Below are 12,131 nucleotides of genomic sequence, written 5' to 3'. Positions count from 1 at the left end.
ACTCGCTCTCGAACTCACAGAGATCCACCTGCCTCTGCCTCCCGAGTGCTGGGATTAAAGGCTGCGCCAGCACCGCCCGGCTGTTTATTTTATTTTATTGAAACACAGTCTCATGTAGCTGGCTGGCCTTACTTGCTCTGTGGCCTGTGTCTCCTGAGTGCTGGGCACGGCTGTGGAGATGTCAACAAAGCGCCACTCGTGGGGGCTTCATCTGCTGGAGTCTGAAGCTGGCAGGGACCCAGCCAGGCTCACCTCTAGGTGCCCTCCCCTTCCCAGACTCCTTATTGCTTCCTGTTCCTGGCTGGTTGGGAGTGGAGACTCACCTCCTGGGTAAGATCCCCTGCGGCATCCAGGAATTTCCTCAAGGGACCCTGGGCTTGACCCAGTACAGGCTCTAGGGACGCCTGTGGACAAGACAGCAAGGATGGCCTGGGTGGTCTGCGCAATCGTCCTCAGGCCAAGGACGGCCTCAGACTCCTGACCCTCCAAACGTCACCTCCCGAGTGCTGAGGCCAGAGGCGCTGTGACGGAGCCCATGGCTTTGGCGCTGCCGGGTGAGCCATCCAATGGGCGCCAGCCTCAGCCCTGCTACCAGCGAGCTATGGGAAGGCTGCAAGAGCCAAGTGCTTATTCCGAGTCACACAGGGGAGCCCCTCAGCACGCCAGCCCTCCTCACCCCTAACCCTCAGCACGCCAGCCCTCCTCACCCCTAACCCTCAGCACGCCAGCCCTCCTCACCCCTTGCAGGATCTTTCTGAGCTCAGCGGTCACTGAGGACTGCTTGTTCTGTAGGTTACTGTCTTGCGGCCAGGCTGAGGGGAGGAGATGCTGATGTAAGGTAAAACTCAGTTTGAGTGCTCCCTCCCGGCTCCCCCGACCCTTGCCGGACTCACCGTCCCCCAAGCCGAGGGTTCTGAGCAGTGGCATCAGTTTCCTCAGGGCGGCAAGCATCTCTCCGGTGCTGCGCCCCCCCAGCACTGTCCGAGCGTCTGCAAGGAGCCTGGAGATCCTGGGGGCAGAGAGGGCATGGGAGACTGGGGCTCAGGCGGCCCAACCCCTCCAGGGCCAACCCAAGGCCGCACCGTTGACTCACAGGGAATCCTTAAAGTTGCTCAGGACTCCGGGCTTCTCCCCGGGCGTTGGCTGCTGGAAACAGGAGTTGTTGACATTGCAGATAAGGCCCTGCAGCCAGGGTACCATGCCCGCGGATGGTAGCGGCTTGTTTGGAAAGTGACCTGGGGGAGAGGCACCTGCTGAGTTGCCCTCGCTTCTGTTAATCGCTAGATTGGGACTCCTGCCACACCCCGTTCCACCCAGCTGCCAAGCACGGCAGGCGAGGCTTGTCCCCTCCCACCACACGCAGCGGGTATTTCGTTTTTCTTTCTTTCTTTCTTTCTTTCTTTTTTTTTTTTTGAGGGGAGGGCGGTTTTCTCGACAGGGTTTCTCTGTGTAGCCCTGGCTGTCCTGGAACTCGCTCTGTAGACCAGGCTGGCCTCGAACTCACAGAGATCCGCCCGCCTCTGCCTCCCATTTCCTGGGCTGGGGTTACCACCACCGCCCGGCTCACACAGTGGGTCTTACACTCGTGGTGCTCCAGTGGGGGGTGGGAGTGGCGGACGGCCACCAGGATGAAGAAGAGGAAGAGGGGCCACAGGAGCTCCACTAGAAGCTGGATCTGGGGGGAGAACGTGTAGGAGACCTCGGAGGACCGTGGTGGACACCTGCCCTCGCCCCCGCACCTGCGTCCCCCCCCCCGGGGGCTTTACCGGCTGTCTTTTTCGATACGTGTAATTTTTCCACAGTAGGAGCATCAGCTGTGTGCGGAAGGCCATGATGACTCTGGAAGGGAGACAGAGCAGAGAGGACGGCTGAAAACATCAGGCTGACAGTGAGCTGTGCGGCTGGAGGTGAATGCGTGACGGTCTCTGATCGATCTTCATCCTCCCAGCCACGGGTCAGCCACGCAGTGCACCCAGCTGCGGGAATCTCCAGCAAAGAAAGCCCCGCAAACATCAAGGGGGGACCAATGGGGGCCCGGCCCGCAGCCGTCTTCGTAGCTGATTGGCTGAGAGGGCTATCGCTCCCGGGGGGCTGAAGGCTGGGGTCGGGGAGACCCCGTTCGCATTCTTAGTGGGCGGGGCTTGGCTTTACGGCCTGGGGCTCCGGGCTCCGCCCTCAGCCTCTTCCGGGACCCAGGTTCCCATGGCCCCCGGCGACCCACGGGGAGACCCGCAAGCCTGCGTCCCCAGTGCGGACCGCGTCTCCTGTCCAGCTGCCTTCCATGCTGCAGAGATGGAAACTGAGGCTCGAAAAAGGGCAGCAAAAAAACAAACAAACAAACAAAAAAAACCAACAACAATCAATCCGTCAAAAGGCGGAGTCACGCTCCCAAGGAAACCGGTGTCGGAAGGACGGGCCGGGCCGGCCATTCCTGACCGTCCCCCGCCCCAGAACTGTCCGCCTGCGGCCTCCTTCGTGACAGACAGGGAAACTGAGGCTGACGACCAGGAAGCGGCGGCGTCCATTTGGGGACGTTCATCTTTTGCACAGTGGGACTTGGGGGCCGGCCTCATCTGGAAAGCGGGGCGCAGCAGGTGCAGGCTGGCCGAGGCCCCCCTCGGGACCGGCGCCCGCTGTGAGAAAGAGCGGCCAGTTTCCCCACCCTCGTGGGAAGGGTAAGGAGGAGCAGGGCGGGCCCGCAGCCCCTGAGTACCGAGGAAGGCGGCCCGGCCCACCCTCACGCCCCACCTCCCACCCTCTCTGGGTCCTCCTCACCATTCCAAGGCCCCCAGACTCTATTCACCTCCGCTCCGCCCGGCAGCGGCGGGGGAGCGCGGCCCCTTTAAGAGGAGCCCCCCTCAACTGAGGTCGACGCCCTTCGCAACCCGGAGTCCCGGGCCGCACCGGGCCCCGCCCCCTAGCGCTACTATTGGACAACGCGCCTGCCACTCGCCCTTCTTTGCCATTGGACGAGGCGGGACCACAGCCTGGGCGCGCCGAGCCGGGTTTCTTAAAGGGACCGCCCGCTTGTCTGTGGCTGCTTCAGGGTGGTTTCACAGGGACGCGATCGAGTTGGGGAACAATGGGGTCTTCCCCTCGAGTTCACGTCTCAAGAAGGCGGCTGCCCTTTGTAAGAGGAACCTCTGTCTCCTCCCCACAAGGACTCTTTCTTAAATATTTGAGAGTGGCTCACACCTTGGTTGGCCTCAACACACGGAGATCCTCCTTCCTCTGTGCTGGGGTTGAAAACATGCGCCATCCTGAGTAACCTTTACTTTTATTTGTTTATTGGGGTAGGAAGTGTTTGTGCATGGCACATCTGGGTAGGTCAAAGGACAACTCCCGAGTCTATTCTTGCCTGCCCTCGTGGGGGGCCCAGGTGAGGACTGAACTCGGTCGGAAGTGTTGACTTCAGGCACCTTTACACCTTGATGCATCTCGCCAGCCAGACTTCTCACAGGAAGTCTCCATGAGCTCACAAAGTGGAGTACCACCAAGTCCGTTCCTCCATGCATTCCTCACTCACTCACTCACTCAGTCACTCCTCAGTCACTGACTCACTCAGTCACTCACTCCTCACTCAGTCACTCATTCACTCAGTCACTCACTCACTCACTCAGACCCTCAGTCACTCCTCAGTCACTCACTCACTCAGTCACTCATTCACTCAGTCACTCACTCACTCAGTCACTCTAACAACACCCTCCCTCCCGGCCCTTCAGCAGTCTCTAGTTAGGTGTCAGTGAAGCACTCTAAGATTGGAATCAACAGTTGCCTGGATTTTGAGCAAAATCCCCGTGTGTTTCCCATTGAGGGAAAAGTCTGGTTTGTTTCACAAAACGGCACTGAGCATGGAGGGCTGATGGGTAGATCTACTGCTCTCTGGGAAGGGCGAGAGTTGGAAAGTGGACTTTGGAGTTGGGTTCTTGAGGACTGAAAGGAGTTCAAAGAAAGCTGGTGAGGGAAACAGCCTTTTCCCCCACCTTAACCCTGACTCCATTCTTCAACTGTAAAGGGTCCCCTGCTGTCACCACCAACTTCAGAAGTGCTCTTAGTCTTAGAAACAGAGGCTTTTACTAGTTTTTGGTCCACACAAGGTACTTCACATTATCTGGCAGCGCAGGGGCGCCCGAGGGTCACTGGCAGCTCTTTTGGAGGCAGGGCGGGCTCAAGGCAGCTAATCAGGCCTGCTCAGGAGGAGGTGGGAACCCAAAGGGATGAGGGAGGGCGGAGGGTTAGGGAGTTAGGAGTGTTGGTTTTGCAGCCCTCGGTCCCAGGCTTCAGATTCCCCGCTGGGCACAGGAGGGTGAGGTCTGAGGGTCTTGGGAAATCAAGCACACCCCCATGCCTTTGTCCCCCCATTTTCTTTCATTGAAACTGCTTGCAATCATGGGCTCACAAACCACAAACTGAAGAGATGAAGAAATGGGAACTGCTTGGGGACAGCCTCTCCCACAGCCAGGAAGTCCACAGCCTGGCTACCCCATCAAGGACCCCAGTGTTCCCCGTGGGTCAGTCCTGGGAAGGAAGCAAGGCCTGATGGGTGAGGAGGGAGCATAGCTAGCAAAGGCTTGTCCGCCCAGTCCTCAGGAAGCTGAGGCAGGAGGTTGACTGCAGTGAGTTCCAGGCCGGAGAGGGCCACAAAGCGAGGCCCAGTTTCAGGAAACAAAACAACACAATGAAAACAGAAACAACACCCCAAGCCTACACAGGGATGCTGATGTGGGGAGCCAGCACCCTGGGGTGCTCAGTAGCCCGCCTCCTCCCGGCAGTAGGCCAGGTACTCGGGGCCCTCGCCATGGCCCTCACCCGCGCCTGGCGCCCCTTCCACTGCTGGACCCTGTGGGCAATACTTGGGGTCGTATATCTGCCGCCCCAGCCCGAAGACCTGGCCACTCTGGTTGGCGCCCTGCGTGTAGCCCATCTGTAGGGACATGGAAGAGTTGTCGCACTTGTCAGTACCCAGCTTGGTGTCGTAGATGTGCCTTCGGGTCCCTGGAGCTGTCATGCCCACCTGGAGATGGGAGAGAGGGGCTCAGGAGGGGGGCCCCTGACTCCCCCAATATATACCCCCTGCAATTCCCTACAAGATTTTCAAAGCTTAGCTAAAATCTTTTCTTTTGGAGAAAGAGTCTCAGACTGGCCTCAAGCTCACTATATAGCCAAGGGTGACTCAGAACTCCTGATTCTCTGAGGGCTGGGATGACAGGCGAGCATGACCATGCCCAGTTTACGCCATGCTGGGAGAGAGGCCAGAGTCTGACGAGCCACGCCAAGAGAACTCTGTACACACTGAACCTTGACCAGCTCCTGACCCCCTGGCCTTCAGAAAGCTGAGGCAGGAGATCCATGGCTGAGCACTCAAGGCTACCGGCTACATAGTCAGGCCCTGTCTCAAACCCAGGCCTCTGCACAAAAAATAAAATAAAAACTCTTTAACCACTTGTAAGCACAAATGTCCCACTTTCTCCTTAACAGCTAGGAAGTCCCTCCACCTGGAACAGAGACGTCCCCAAAATCTGAAGTCCCCAAAAATCTCAGGGACACGGGCATTCAACTTAACAAAAAAGGTAAGACTATCAGATGGGGGTGGGCATTTAGGGGAAACTGAGGCACAGAGGAGGGTTGTCACGCCCGAGAGCACTCGCAGTGAGGAAGACAGAGTTGAGGCTGGAATCCCTGTGGCAGGGGGACAGTGCACTGGGGATCACAGCTTGGGGTGGGACCCACCTGGCTGGCACACTTGTTGGTGCCCATCTGGAGGCTGATGGTGCAGTGGTCCATGGGAGGCAGGATGTGGTTCTTGGGGTCATAGAGATGCCGTCGGGTACCGTAAGCCGTCATGCCCGACTGGCTGGCACATTTGTTGGTGCCCATCTGCAGGGGAATGTGAGGCGTTGGGGGCAGTGCCAGGCTCCAGCACAGTGGGTCTCAACTCCCTAACACTGTGACCCTCTAATACAGTGGCTCTGATGCCGGGACACTTCAGTACAGTTCCTCATGTTGTGATTACCCCACCCCCATTACTTCCTAACTGCAATATTATGAATTGTAATGCAAACTTCTGATAATACAGGATGTCTGGCATGTGACCCCTGTGAAACGATTCTTCAGGCCCAAAGGGGTCTCGGCCCACAGGGTTAGAGCCTTTGGCCTAAAGCCTCCCTGGAGTTCAGGGTGTCGGGGTACTGTAGTACCTACCTGCAGCCCAATGACGCACTGGCCGGCCTTCATGGTGGCGTCGTCAAAGTTCCTTTCTTGTTTCTCTGAGTATTTGACTCCGATGTCCACGCCGCTCTGCAGCCCCTTGGTCTTGGCCTGGGTGTGGGTGAGGGGAGCCCAGAACCCTCAATGCAGGTCCAAACTGCAAGCAGCAGCCGGTGGGTGCAGCACCCCAGAAACCCGTCCAGCACAATCCCCGCAGGCCAGGCCCCACCCTTCAGGCCTGCACCATCACCTCAGCCCCACATAAAGGGACTTCTGAAGTCCTCCCCACCCTGTCTCTTCATGGAAACACTGTTCCTACCCCTTTACAGTCTCCTGTTGAAAGGTGGTAGATTCTAAGCCGCAAAGTCTCTCTCCTCCCTGCCTCCTAAATCAGGCAGAGTGACTCCTAAGAGGAGTGACCCGTGTTCGGTTCACCCACAGCACACTGCCGCCAGCCTCTCTGGACCTTACCTTTCCCGCCAGCGCAAGCAGGGACACCTGCACCTGGGTCATGTTCCCACTCTCAAATAGGTCATTGGCCTCAAACAGGTCCACGGGGTTCATGCCATAGCTGACCATGGCCTTGATGAAGTTGGAGAGGTTTTCTAGCTGGGAGGAGGCAGGGGAAGGGTGGTGAGCAGAGACCCTGGTGTCCAGCTGGGCTGGGCAGGCCGTTCCTGCTGTCTGCCCGCCCGCCGCTCACCTGATGCCAGTTCTGCATAGAGCGGTTGATCTTGGGGACGGAGCCAGGCTGCAGCTTGTTCATGAGTCTGGGAAGAAATGACCCAGGAGCCTCCGTTGGCATCCTGACCTCGTCAAGCTCACACCTCCCTGGGCAACCTCACCATCTCTACCCAGCCTCAGTTTCCCCTCAGCCACCCAGCAAACAAAGCTGCAGACTACGGATGCTAGGAATGCAATCTTGAACCATGGAGTTTTGGGGGAAATCTAAGAATTTTGATTATAATGGTTTTTTCACGTGCAGAACTGGAATATCCAAACAACAGATGCACAGCTCACGAGATGGAGAAACTTCCGGAAGCATTAGCCACTGAAGCAGGAAAGAGAAGGCCTAGGGTTGGACTGTTCACAACTTGGGCATGTAGAGGAATGCAATAGGACAAGGAAACACCAGACAGGGACAGACAGAGGGCCCAGGGTTAGGGTTTCTATTCCAGGCCCTGGGTTCACTCCTGAGCACCCATGTCAGGTGGCTCGCAGCCAGCACCAGGGGATCCGAGCGCCCTCTTCTGGACTCAGAGGGAAGTGCACTCGTGTGCATACTCACAGAGGCACACAGGCACAAACACAAGTAAAAATGAACTAAACCCTAAATAAAATAAAATAAAGACAACAGATAAGCAAAGAGGCTGAAAAGCAAAAGAGAGACTATGCAATAAGAAGGAAAAGAAAACTTAGACATGCGCAGCAAGCCGTGCAGCACAGAGCACTAAGGCTGAGGTGAGCACTCACGTGCATAGGATGACCCCATCTTTCAGACCCTTCTGGAAGTCCGGGCCGATGGAGAGGCCTGTGAGTCCCTCAATCCAGCTGCGGAGTTCAGCTTCCTTCTGGGGGTCGTATTTGGACAGGAGCTGAGGAGCAAAGACCACAGAGCTGAGCTGGGGCACGGACATGCTCTGCAAAGCCTTCAGATGGAGGAGGCCAAAGACAGCAGGGAGGAGACAGAGGGCCTCGTGTAGCCCAGGCTGGCCTCAAATCTGTGGTGCTGGAGAGGACCCTGAAGCAATCCTCCTGCCTCCACCTCATCAGAGCTGGGAGTGAGACCGGAACCCTGTGGGTGTTAAGGGCAGCATCCTGCCAACCGGGGATCCCTGCCTCTGGCTTCACTCATTCTGGGCACTTCCTCTCTGCTGGGGGCTTTGGTGTCTGACTTCAGCCTGTGCTCGCTAAAGACAGCTTCTGGAAGGTCCTCCACTGATATGGTAATGTCCATCAGAGGCCTGTTCTTTTTCTTGGCTGAGCAATATTTCAGCTGGTAGGCAGGCCTCCCTAGGACTGTCTCCACATGACTGGGTTAAAAAAAAAACACCTGAGACACACCTATTTCCCACAGGCTCACACCTGCACACCCCTGTGGCAGCATCTTAGGCCTGGACAGGCAGGGATCACATGGGGAGCCTAGCTGCCCTCCTCCCTCACAGGAGGAATGATTCTTCCTCTCTGTCCTCCCCCAGGGAACTAGAAGGACCCCCGGAGAGCTGCCCTAGTGAGCCCAGCTCCTGCCACGAGGAGGACCACAGCTGGTTCTTGGCTCCTCAGGTCTCAGTTCCCTAGTTTTTGTTTTCGTTTTTGTTTTTTTTCAGCAGGGTCTCTCTGTGTAGCCCTGGCTGTCCTGGAACTCGCTCTGTAGACCAGGGTGGAGGCGAACCCAGAGGTCTGCCTGCCTCTGCCTCCAGAGCGCTGGGATTAAAGGATTGTGCGGCCACCAAATGACCAGTTTCCCCATTTTATGGAGACAGATTGTTTCCTGAGTTGGGGCGTGGCGGGGCTTCCCCATTCCTGTCCTTTTAATCCCTTTCAAGTGGGATTAGCTGCTCCAAGGCGACACAAAGGCTGGGGGCGGTGGGGGCTGCTGTGCCTCGCCCAGGAGCTGCCCAGTCCCACAGGAATGAGCAGGGGCCGGCCCGGGATGCCAAGCGTGCCAGGTCCAGCGGGGCCACATCCCTAAAGGCTCTGAGGGCCAAGGAGGGGGGCAGAGTCCCAGTCCCAACCGCGGCGGCCACCTCCCTCCTGGGCCGCCCTTCAGCGCATTCCAGCCCGCTGGCCACAAACTACCAGGAATGCGGTAGCCTCCCGGGTCCAAATCAGCACCAGCTGTTCCCCAGGACCCTCAACTCGACTGAACAAAGCCGCACTGGATATAGGCCGGCCAGGGTGTAAACTGAGGCACAGAGGCACAATGATCTCTTGGACTCTCCTCCCTGAGCCCTGGCAGGCTGGCGGAGGCCGTTCCTTGTCCCAGCTCCACAGCCAGCCGGAACCTCCGACCTCAGCCCCTGTGCGGTGGTCACTGACCTGTCCCTGCCCCACCCAGCTCCTAACCGCTCCATCCTTGGGGCTGGCCTCACTCTCATCTGCCTCACTTCCGTTGTCCCAGGGAGGTGTCCAGCACCCCGCGCAGAAATAGCCCAGGGCCCTCGGACTCTCAGGCTGGGCGTCTCTGGGGAGGTAGAGCAACTTCCCTGAGCCCGGGTTGGGAACCGAGAAGGCAACTTGTCCCTAGCAGGCTGAGGCTAAGAGGCATCTGGATGCCCTACGAGGCAGGTATGGGGACCTGGCAGGTGCCGCCGGCCGCAGGTGCGCCGGGTGGTAGCTTCTGCATGCCCAGGCAGGTGGCCCGGCTTCGCTGGCTGTGAAGTTGGCATTCCCAGATGCCAGGCGGGTGTGTGTGGTGGCGGGTCTACCCGGAAGGTTCCAGAGTGTCAGGCTCCAGCTCCCCTGAGTTTAGGATCAGTGTCCCCCTCCCCGCGCCCATCATCAGCTCAGGACACCACGCTGGGTGTCTGCCCCTCGGACGCCGGTGACATCCAAGCCCCACTGCGCTCCTCCTAGGTGTGCGGACCGGGAGTCCCAGGAGGGGAGCCACACCCTGTTAAGAAGGCCCGGGTCCCGCCCCCTTCCCGTCCCCAACTTTAGTGGCTGGGGTGGGGGGAAGGGAAGTGTCGGCAGGTACTGAAGACGGGGTCGCTGGGGTGGCGGGCCTCGCGGGGGTCGTTCCTCCCGGATCCCCGCACGCACGCCCTCTCCGGGGTCTTGCTTGCATCTCCCAAGGAGCTCGGGGCGCAGGAAGCCCCCGGGGGCCCGGGGGGCAGGGTGTTCAGGGGCGGGGCTGCAGGAGACGCCCCCCGGGTGCAGAGAAGTGGGGTCCCCTTTTCTCCCAGACCCCGCGGCCCCCAGGTTTACCGGAGCGCCCCCAGCCCTCCGGACTCCGTGCGTTCGAGGCTGCGCCCCGCGCCCACTCACCCGGTTCCTGACCTCGGCCGAGAGCCCGTAGGACGGGCCCTTGTTGAACTGCGTGGAGCTCATGGCGGGGACCGAGGGACCCGGCGCGGGACAGGCGGACCGAGGAGACCGGCTGCGGGCGGACGGCCCGGGACAGGGCTGCGCGCCGCCCCCGCCGCCCATTGGCTGGCGGAGCAAATGTCCTTATAAGGCGTGGAAGCGCCGAATTCCTGCGGCCGCCACTTCCTGAGCCCCTCGGCCGCGGCACCCCCGCCCCACGCAGCCACCGGCACCCGGGCGGGAGCCCCCCCCCCCGTCCCTTCGGAGTCACGGGAAACGGAGGCGGCGAGGGGTGTGGGCTTCCCACCCAGTCCGGTGTCGGTTTCCCTCCCCGCCCTGCGCCGTAGTGAGAGACGGGGAACTGTCGGAGGGACCCCGAAGTCTAAAATCTGTGACGAGAGCCCCTCTCCGCCACTGCGGACTTCCCAGGCTGTTCCCGCCCTGTGTCTGGTCGCTGGGCGCGCAGACGGGGGTGGGGTAGGCCCGCTCCCAGGAGGAGGCGGGGAGCCAGGGCGTCCGCAGGTGAGTAGGAGTCTCTCGGCCCAAAATGAAAGGGCTTCCTGGTGCAATAAAGGGCACAAAAATATGGAGGGTGGGGAAAACATCTAAAAAAACGACAATACAGAGAAACCCTGTCTCGTAAAACCAAAAAAAAAAAATCTAAAACACGAGGCGTCCGTTGCGGAGAGACTGCCAGAAAGGCAGCCAGCTGAGGGGGCTGGCTCTCCTGTCAGGGTGTAATGGCGAGGGGAAGGTCATGAGATGCCCTGGGAGCAGGGCTGGCTTTCTGTGGTTTTGGTTTTGGTTTTTCGAGACAGGGTTTCTCTGTATCTTTGGAGGCTGTCCTGGAACTCTCTCTGTAGACCAGGCTGTCCTGGAACTCTCTCTGTAGACCAGGCTGGCCTCGAACTCACAGAGATCGGCCTGCCTCCGCCTCCTGAGTGCTGGGATTAAAGGCTGCACCACCAACATCCGGCCAGGGCTGGTTTTCAGTAAGTGCTTGAGCTCACCCCACATGTACAGATGGATCAACGAATGAATAAATGAATTAGGTGTGGGGAAACCTGCCTGTCATCCCACAGCTAGGAGGCTGCGGCTCCAGCATCAGGAGTTCAAGGTCATCCTTGGCTACATGAAAGCCAACCTGGGCTACGTGAGACCCCACCTCAACGCAAACACAAACAAGTCAGCCCCTCTCTGCGTGACATTCATTCCTGAGGGACCCCAGCTCAGAGTCCTGCCCGGCCCACAGAATACAGACTGACATCTCAAGATCTCACAGAACTCTCACTGCATGACGGAGAGGGCATGGGCCATGGGGTGTTGAAGCATGGGTAGGAGCTGGATTGGTTTGGGACAAATCCCTGTCTCGGGGCCTGAATCTGTTCGGAGGAGCACTGGGTAAGACAGTTCTGAGCTGGACCAGGCATGGAGCCCAGGGCAGCCATCCTATGTGAGTACTGGTCAGGCTCAGCAGGGCATGGCGTGACTGTGCAAGCAGCCTGTGCTCTGACCACTGAGCAGACATTTCTCCCGTCTCTCCAGCCTGCCCTGCCTACCTCCCTCACCTCACCCCTCATACTTAGAGCTGTGACTCCCGCTCCAGCGACCTGGACTTGACCTGAAGGGCTCAGTGTGTTGTAAAGTTCCTGCCCCGTCTCTGTCCTCATGGAGGAGTAAGACCAGGCCCTCCCTCCTTCCGTCCCACCCCTGAGCTCAAACTAGTTTCCCGAATATTGAAGTGGTTGAAAAAAACAAACAAGGAACACCATTCCATGCTACATTCAACCCTGTCCCTGCTACCCAGAAACGAAAACTCAGACACCCGGAACCCAAGGTATTAGAACTCTAACCTGGAATCTCAATTTAATGGGATTTTAAAATTCCATGTCTTTAAC

General features: G+C 58.7%; 2 protein-coding genes and 1 long non-coding RNA gene across 4 annotated transcripts in view; 1 reads left to right on the top strand and 2 right to left on the bottom strand.

The window, feature by feature from the left end:
* Nucleotides 1–3,640, bottom strand: part of Abca7 (ATP binding cassette subfamily A member 7) — a 20,432-nt gene extending 16,792 nt beyond the window's left edge. The window contains 7 exon segments of the mRNA XM_013122952.3: nt 324–404; nt 739–812; nt 894–1,009; nt 1,094–1,235; nt 1,582–1,675; nt 1,767–1,839; nt 2,804–3,640. Coding sequence (XP_012978406.2) covers nt 324–404; nt 739–812; nt 894–1,009; nt 1,094–1,235; nt 1,582–1,675; nt 1,767–1,832 — 573 coding nt within the window. The 5' untranslated portion in view covers nt 1,833–1,839; nt 2,804–3,640.
* LOC121137157 lies at nt 1,674–7,686 on the top strand. Its single transcript, XR_005874390.1, has 3 exons — nt 1,674–2,675; nt 5,479–5,570; nt 7,193–7,686. It is a non-coding gene; the product is annotated as an uncharacterized LOC121137157 (long non-coding RNA).
* On the bottom strand, nt 4,052–10,351 carry Cnn2 (calponin 2). 2 transcript variants are annotated; one of them, XM_040739110.1, is made up of 8 exons: nt 10,195–10,351; nt 7,681–7,802; nt 6,911–6,977; nt 6,679–6,816; nt 6,527–6,592; nt 6,202–6,318; nt 5,731–5,877; nt 4,052–5,014 (listed from the first exon to the last, which is right to left on the bottom strand). In XM_040739110.1, the coding sequence occupies exons 1-8, from the start codon at nt 10,255–10,257 to the stop codon at nt 4,748–4,750; spliced, it is 987 nt and encodes a 328-aa protein (XP_040595044.1). In that variant the 5' UTR covers nt 10,258–10,351; the 3' UTR covers nt 4,052–4,747. The 2 variants fall into 2 exon arrangements, with proteins under 2 accessions (XP_040595044.1, XP_005083389.1); XM_005083332.4 differs by lacking the exon at nt 6,527–6,592.
* Between the last annotated feature and the right edge of the window lie 1,780 nt (nt 10,352–12,131).

Source organism: Mesocricetus auratus, unplaced genomic scaffold, assembly GCF_017639785.1.
Source record: "Mesocricetus auratus isolate SY011 unplaced genomic scaffold, BCM_Maur_2.0 Super-Scaffold_100676, whole genome shotgun sequence".
Classification (NCBI taxonomy): Eukaryota; Metazoa; Chordata; class Mammalia; order Rodentia; family Cricetidae; genus Mesocricetus; species Mesocricetus auratus.
Note: the sequence above shows the minus strand (reverse complement) of the source record. Positions and strands in the feature narration are given on the sequence as shown.